General features: G+C 41.7%; 1 protein-coding gene across 1 annotated transcript in view; it reads right to left on the reverse strand.

The window, feature by feature from the left end:
• LOC103804598 (diacylglycerol kinase theta-like) overlaps positions 1-8,485 on the reverse strand; it is a gene marked incomplete at its 5' end in the record, with an annotated part of 17,399 nt that overhangs the window by 1,847 nt on the left and 7,067 nt on the right. Inside the window, 4 exons of the mRNA XM_009077211.1 lie at positions 1,357-1,468; positions 3,056-3,202; positions 6,304-6,404; positions 7,856-8,037. Coding sequence (XP_009075459.1) covers positions 1,357-1,468; positions 3,056-3,202; positions 6,304-6,404; positions 7,856-8,037 — 542 coding nt within the window. The remainder of the gene's footprint in view (positions 1-1,356; positions 1,469-3,055; positions 3,203-6,303; positions 6,405-7,855; positions 8,038-8,485) is intronic.

Genomic DNA, 8,485 nt, shown 5'->3' on the forward strand with positions numbered 1-8,485 from the left:
TTTCAAAACACATAACTATACACACAGACTTCAGCACGTGTGGAACTCAAAAGTCTAAAAGCACTTTATCAGTCGAGGAGAAAGAGTTTTGCGAAACTCACCTCCACATACCTACGTAAACATATACACACACTCAACTATGTACACACATACTCAACTACATGGGCTTAAAAACCTTAAGATCACAAAACCAGAGCACAAGTTTGTTAACATTTATATTCCAAAGCAACAGGTACACTCCTTGCCTCTTCTTCCTTCACAAAAGATTCAGGGATCTTTCTTTAGTGTCTTTTAGAGCATCTACATTAAAAAATGATATGGTTGGCCAACACCAAAGATTGCGCTGCACAAAATTTTAAACACCCACCTTTCTGTTTTGGGCAGGTTTATGGATTAGTTATCTCTAGTTACCTGGCCACATATACTTTTTCAGAGCAGCAGATTTCTTTGAATAATGAAAAAAATATGAATTAATAAAATTCTATTCATAAAAATAACCCGCCATCCCACAGGACTGTGTTACTAATAGCAGGCCATTGTAAAAATATGTCATACATGAAATAATTAAAGCTGCAGAAGTTGAGCCATAATATTCTTTCCAGAATGGCATACCATCTGCTTCACGTTCCATTTGGAACAAGATTCTCAGTGATGGGGGGTGGAAAGTCTGTGGCAGGTAATTATAAAGCCACCTGTCTAGAAGGAATCTCCACCCTGACTGTGGTGAGGTATGGCAAGAGTTTTTGCAAATACTCTACGTGGAAAGTGCATGTTTTGTAATATTAGAATGAAACCTTGTTATTGTCCCATGAACTGTTAGGTTTTTACACCATGTTATGAAAAAACTACAGCATTCCATATTACATACCTGTGCATGTACTTAATAAGTACAAATGTACATTCTTGGACTTGGTTCAAAGTCTGGTTAAGTTATGAAATATTTCCCCATGTGCTATTACAAGTTTTTCACAATCCTATTACTACTTCTTACCCAACCACAGATTTTTTCAGTTTCCATTCTATCTGTCACAGCCTGGCACCTAAATATGGATCTTCAAGGCAGGCCAATGAGCAGGCAATGAGACGGCACTGCAGGCCATAAATAGGCAGACCAGCTGCAGCTAAACTCCCAACATCTGAATACTTTTTTAAGAGACAGCCAACACTGCCCATGAGGTCTCTTTATGGTCTATAACCATTTCTGTGTGACATAACAAGTACCTAAACCATTGATGGTATAGCCTTAGCACAGAGGCATACGTTTTAGGACTATGCGCTTGCAAAGCACGGTTTGTTACAGAAATAAACCTGTCTGAGAAAACGTGTGTTTCTTCTGTTCTTGGGATGCCAACTCACCATGTGAACGACGCCAGTCACACCTACAACTTCCAGCAGGCCATCGTCAATGCGTGGTTTCTCAAAGCGGTTGTCACTCTCAGAGCCCCAGAGGTCAGCTCCAGAGCCCCAGCTGTGTGGAGAGCACACCACAGTGAGCATCCACAGATCTGTAGCCTGCCTCAGAGCACCCTCCCCAGTACCCTCCTAGGAATGCCTGGTTTGCCAGCCTTCAAAAGTCAGACACTCTGCTCCCCACGCAGATGGAGGGAGCAGCTTTTCTGCACTGTAAAAGCAGGAACCGTTTTCCTAAAATCTGGAAGTATTCTGATCAGATCCTTTAGCAGTAAAGGAGGAGTAAAGTAAATAGTTTCCAGTGGAAAGAAGAAAGAGTAGGTAAGAAGAAAGTAACTCCAAAGAATTTCAGTTTGCTGGGAAATAGTTACTTACACTAACCCTTAACTTCCTAAAAACTTAACATAGCTCTTACTGGTCTTGACAACATTCATGAAAGCTACTGAAGAGCTAAAACAAATACCAAGTTTTTATTCTTGTAGCTGGCCAAACTCACTTGTAGTTAAGCAGGTATTCATGTACTTCAATCCTCTGAAATGCTTCTGACAATTTAACATCATATTGCTTTTTTTGGTGCAGTACTGGCCCTCCCCACTCAAATCACTCACTTATTGTTTTGGTGCGTGGACTGCTCATCACTAATCATGAGCTTTTATTCTCCACAGTTCTCATGGGCAGTGTATATGTGTATGCACACGTGCACATATTCGTGTGTGCGTACACGTAAAAATGCATATTTGAATAACGAGTTGAAACGTTTTTAGACTAAAATGCAAAGAGGTTGTTTAAGACAAGAGTGTACTTGAAAACTAACAGGATGGCAGCACTAATTACCTCCTGGTTTTGTGCAAACAAAACCCCTGCCTCTACCAACAGCACACCTAAGGAAGCCAGATTTCATGCAGACTCGGCTTCCTTTCTTTCACAGCAGTAGCTCTAGCTCCCTGCAGGTGTCAGGGCAGCCCCCACAATCCTGCAAGAGATACCTGGACACAGCTACCCAGGTAGCATCACAGACTCCACCTATAATGACCAGCTGCCTGAAGGACCTGAGCAGTGTTTGGACAGTAGAATTCTGTGTGGCCTCCACTACAGGAACCTCTTAGGTACCTGACCTCTAGCACATAAATAATCTTTGATTCTTCTACGTGTCACTGTGAAATCTGGTGGACTGCTCAAGCAGTGGGGGGATGAGGGAGGCCTGTAGTAGACAGGTGCTATGGGCCTGCAGCCATGCCTAAATCATATTTCACTAGGAAACTGCTCCAAAAGAAGTCTGAAGACCTTTTGTGGGTAAATAATTCCAAATTACTGTAAGGACAGAGAAAAAGACACAAATGTATGGGGTTTGCACTGGGAAAACAAGACAGTATAACATTATTACAGAAATTCCATCTTTAAGCAGAATGAGACTGAGTTTCAAAGGATCACAAAAACGATGTCAAAATGGTATTAAAAGCTAGATCCTTAGGCATAGTTGCAAAGCCAGAGAATCAGTCTAAAATACCCAGTTATAACCATCTACTGATTCAAACCATTTAACATTTTATCTCACCATTTGACATTTGAAGCTCAAATATCAAGCAGCAATCCCACACATGCAGCCAGGCATGCATCCACAAAGGATCCTTCCTCTCCTTCTTACCTGGGTATATTAATAAAAATGAGTCCTTCTATACTTGGTAACTCCACCTCATGCTGGTCCACTTGCAGCTTTATGTCTTTGTGAAGGTTTCTAGTATGGCTAATCTTCTGCAGCCCAACTTTCACGTAAACTCCTTTGTTGTGAAACCTAGGAGCAGACAACCAACTCGTAACTAAAAGGTAAGGTCCAGCATAGCACTCTGCCTTGTATGTAGACCAGTAATGTCCTCTAGCACGTCATGTTTAAAGAGGTTTTCTGTTAAAACCCTCTTCAAATTCTTCTAGCTTTACTGCAGATACAAAGCATAACCCATGCACTGCTAATCTATATTCCTCTTACTTAAGAGATGGTTGTCCTGTTGAGGCACGTGGAGATTGTGAAATTTTATTACAGAAAAATCATCCCTTTTTAAAGTGCTGCCTGGATGCAATGCCTCTTTGAAATGTAAACTTCTGAGTTTGAAGAGTACATTTTTAATTAACAGCCAGAGCTCTTCATAAAACATTTTTAAGTATTTTCTCCTGCAATGATAGAATACTTAGGGCACAAAAACATTAAAAAATGTTTGCTTCACACATTGCTAATTAATTTGAAAAACACTTAGCTGCAGAAACTTCAAACAGGCTAGTAATGTTAACTTGTGACAGAGCTCTAACATTTCTAATTTTAGAATAAAAAAGGTGAGGAAGATTTTTATAGCATCCCTAGAAATGGCAAAACATTTTAAGAATAACATAAACAGATGATAGTTAAACACACAGACTATTTCCTTCTACAATGGAAACCTTTGGATACATGGCCTTCAGGGCAACCTTAAAATAAAAAGCATAAATTTCCATTATTTGACCTCACTAGTACATGGGTGTCATTGGAATCCAACTCTGCAAAATCTCTCTAGCATGATGTCTAAATAGAGCAGACATTCACGTGGGGAAGACAGCCAGTTTAGCACGTGGGTCAACTCTTCAGACAGAGACTCTTCAGATAAATTATTACACTGGGAATTAGTCCTATGCCCTTGCAGTTTAAAATAGCACCGAATTAAACACCATTTAACATCTCTAGGAAAGACAGTAAGACATGTCTATGCTAAGACAGGTTTTGTTGAATTTGGATGCCACTGAAAAATAATGGAACATTAGTAGGAAACAATACTTCCAATATCCCCCCAAAGTATTAATTTTTGTTGCATGAAGAAGGAAGCCTGTAGAAACCGAAAGAATACAACAGTGCCTTAACTGCAGAACAGTTGTGTGTCTCGGTAAAACAACTCTAAATTTGCATTAAATTGTGAGAATATACTCTCTGTCTAACCTTCCATCCAGGAGATCCCTGCCACAGCATTCCCCTGCTGTTTTAGAAGGCACAAACAAGACGGGGTCTCTTCTGTAATAGGCAACCCTAAAGACTGCTTGAGGATCCCATGGGAATGACTTGAATGAAGGCGCAGAGTGCCTCCTCGGTGAGTTTATCATTTACACAAAGCTGGGAGGAGTGGCCAATACCTCAGAGGGCTGTGTTGCCCTTCAGAGGGACCTCAACAGGTTGGAGAGAAGGGCAGAGCAGAACCAACTGAGATTCAACAAGAGCACATGCAGGGTCCTGCACTAGGGGAGGAATAACCCTGAGAACTGGTAGAGGTTGGGCACTGACCTGCTGGAAAGCAGCTCTGCAGAAAAGGACCTGGGGATCCTGGTGGACAATAAGCTGTCCATGAGCCAGCATGTGCCCTTATGGCCAAGAGGGCAAACAGAATTCTGAGATGCATTAGGAAGAGTATTGCCAGCAGGTCGAGGGAGGTGATTCTGCACCGCTACTCAGCCCCTGTGAGGCCACACCTGGAGTGCTGTGTCCAGTTCTGGGCTCCCCAGTACCAGAGGGACATGGAGCTCCTAGATTGGTGCCAATGGAGGGCAACGAAGATGATTAAGGATATGGAGCACCTCACTTATGGGGAAAGGCTGAGTGAGTTGGGCTTGTTCAGCCTTGAGAAGAGACAACAGAGGAGACCTCATCAATGTACACAAGTATGTGAAGTGGGGTGCCAAGAAGATGGAGCAAGGCTCTTCTCAGTGGTGCAAACCCATAAAACAAGAGGTAATGGGCAGGAACCGATGCACAGAAAGTTCCACATGAATACAAGGAAGAACTTCTTTACTGTGTGAGTGACCAGGACCCAGACTCTTCTCAGTGGTGCTAAACAGTGGGACAAGAGGCAACAGGCAAAAATTGATGCAGAGGAAGTCCCACTTGAATATGAGAAAGAACTTCTTTACTGTGAGGGTGCTGTGCACTGGAACGGACTGCCCAGACAGGTTGTGGATTCTCCCTTACTGGAGATATTCCAGAACCATCTGGATGCAATCCTGTACCATGTGCTCTAGGGTGGCCCTGCTTGAGCAGGGAGGCTGGACTAGATGACCCACTGTGGCCCCTTCTAACCTGATCGGCTTGGGGATTCTGTGAATGAAGATCATTAAATTTTACACTGTGAAAAAAGTAACACAGTTTGACACTCAACAATGTAAAAACATCACTGCCACAACATACACTATTTTTATCTGCCCTGTGCTGCAGATTCAGCATTAAGTTCCCTGCAGGGAAGTCATCACTGCTCTTTGAGCTGCTAGCCAAAGGTGAGCAGTTCTGAGCATCTACAGAGACTCTACTGAATGAGACCAGAGAGCACTCAGGTTTTTTTGATATTTACCATTTTCAAGTCTTGCTTCAGAAGAGTGCTCGAGCCTATATTTCTTCCAAGGACTACCTGCAGTTTCTGTTGTTGCAACCTCAATATTCTTGTTCTGTACTCAAGTACAGCCAGTTCACATGCCAGCAGCTGTTGCAACTAGCATTAAGTAGATACCCTTTTAAGCTAATTTACTAAAAATAATTAAAAAGGAAAAAGATAATATTGCTGACAAGTGTGCACTTTTAAGAGTAGTTGTCACAGGCAGTCAAAAGTAAAAATCATGTGTTGGCACTGTTAGCCTGCAGAGGCCGTTTGTCTCCTGCAAAAATGCAGCTCAGTATCAATTCATTATTGATGAATTGAAACCCCAACCCCAACCCATGAATTCTGTATCTATGAGTTCCTGGACATCTTAATTCCTCCCTGTCCTAGCTCTGCCTCAAGCAATATTGATTTTTGGCTACCTGTAGCATTTCAAGATTATCAACTGTAGTGTAAATTGGAAGTAATGCAACACCACAGAGTTGCCCTCCACCCCTGGTTTACCCAGGATTACCTGCTATTAAATTTCCCTGGTTCTTCTTCTCTAGCATGATGAAAGTCCAAGCTCAACTCTGCGTCAATGCCAAGACCACAGTAATTGTTCATCTGTACAATCTGACCAAAAATAAAAAGGCATTATTTCCTGCTTACATTTATAAATGTAGAAGTTCCAAAGTTTTTCAACACAAGTAAGCTTTGCAGATGATCCTTCCAAGTCCCTTGGATCTTGACAGATTCTGGAAAACATTTTCCAGAAACACTGCACTAAAAATAAAGCTGTAGGAACAATTGCTGACATGTGTAGTCGTTAACTCCAGAGTACCAGAAACTTCAAAATTTAATCTTAATTAAAAGTAACAAGCATAGGGCAGAAATGAAAACCAATGCAGAAATAACACTAACTTAACGTCTCAAAGTGATTCTATACAATAACTTACAAGTTGCTGAAGACTAATGTCACTGTTATTTTTGGCATCAGCCACGGATTTATCATTACATCACTGGGAATACACTCCTCCTCACTTTGGAACGTGACCAGCTTACACCAGATGAGTGAAGAACTTGACCTCACCTACTCAGCTGTGTTTTAAATAGCTCCCTATATGTCAATCTCAAGTTTCTAAAGATCTCAACCATTTCTACCAATAATCCTTCCTTTGCATACCAATTCAGTCCTCAGGCTTTTTTATCCTAGTCCTTGACCCTCCCACCCTTCACCTTTAAAAAGCAGATTAGGCACTCAGGGAAAATCAACCTGCCTCCACCAAGTGAAAAATAGCTGGAACCTGAGCAATTTAAATCCTTTAGGTGACTCATAATGCCCAGGATTTTCCAGCAACCAGACTAAAATCTTAGACAATTGCTACCATCATTACAATTTCCTACTTCTTTTTTGGCACCCCCTTGTCCAAGTTTTTCATTTTGTCTGAAGACAGACAGAACCAGGATTCACATAATGCTCCAAAGTCACCATCAACATTGAACACTGTTATTTTCCTAAAAAGAAATAAGGTAAGACAAACCAAGGGACACTTTCACTCAAAAAAATCCAAATAACAGATGCCACACATACACACATGTAATGGCAGGAAGAAGACAGAAGGATTAACTTCCTGTAAATACTAGCAACTCCCAGTCATTTTTTAAACTACGAAAGGGGAGATGAGAGTACTTTTTGGGGAGAGGAGATTTTTTTTGGTCGACATGCCAGTTTTACAAGAGTTCTGGAAAGCATTTGGTATCCTTTCTAAACTCTTTTGTTATTGAAGAAATAATTTCCAACTGAAGCAAAGAGGTATGCCACTGTCACATTACATTTACATTAATCCTCTATCAGATGCCTCTTGCCAAACAGCTATGAAGTGTGCTCTGCAGCCAACTAGTCCTTCTGAAACTGAAGCACTAGATCCAGATGTGTGCTGCATACACTAAGAAACAGCCCAGTAAGGCCCAAGTGCAAAGGCAAGTGCGCAGTAAAAACTAAACTATGTTAATATCCGTGATGTGTGTGATTTTCAGTAGAACAGCAGTTCCTAAGAATCAAACCCAGCTGGTGCTCAGCTCACCTTTGGAGGCTCAGGTTCTGCAATGCCATTCTCTGCACCTTCAGCTGGCTCTTCTGCATCCAAAAGGATAGTCCAGCGATCCATAAGAACATCATCTGCCTCATCCACAGAAACCAAAACGGAGTATGGGTCCTCTCCACTGTAGCCAGCTCCCCAGCGCAACACCCTCCCTAAGTCATTACCTAGGCAACAATGAAGAAAGCCGAAACATGAGTGTACTTCATACTCAGTGCATCAGCCCTATTTTACAAACCACACTGCATTAAGGTGCTCCAAACAAGTCATTGAATTAGTTTGTCTGGAACAAAAACTTACCAAGCAGAAAAAACATCTAAATTTTGTTGTGGTTGCATGTGTTCTTGCTATTACATGCAGGCTGTCGCATCTGGAACATGTTCACAAAAAGTAATGGAAAAACCTGTTATGGAGTTGAGAAGTCAGGGGACAACTGAGTTCACTGGTTTACAGCAATGGCTGATGGACCTGTGGTTGTCAGAACAAGAGTATTTTGCCCTCTCCAAGTCCTGCCCACTCACACACACATACCAACACTCCTGCCACTACCTTTGCCTTCAGAAAGCATGACTGGCTTTTCCTTGAAAAGCTGATACTGCAATTTACTCTCCAGCA

Source organism: Acanthisitta chloris, unplaced genomic scaffold (genome assembly GCF_000695815.1).
Source record: "Acanthisitta chloris isolate BGI_N310 unplaced genomic scaffold, ASM69581v1 scaffold31596, whole genome shotgun sequence".
NCBI lineage: Eukaryota > Metazoa > Chordata > Aves > Passeriformes > Acanthisittidae > Acanthisitta > Acanthisitta chloris.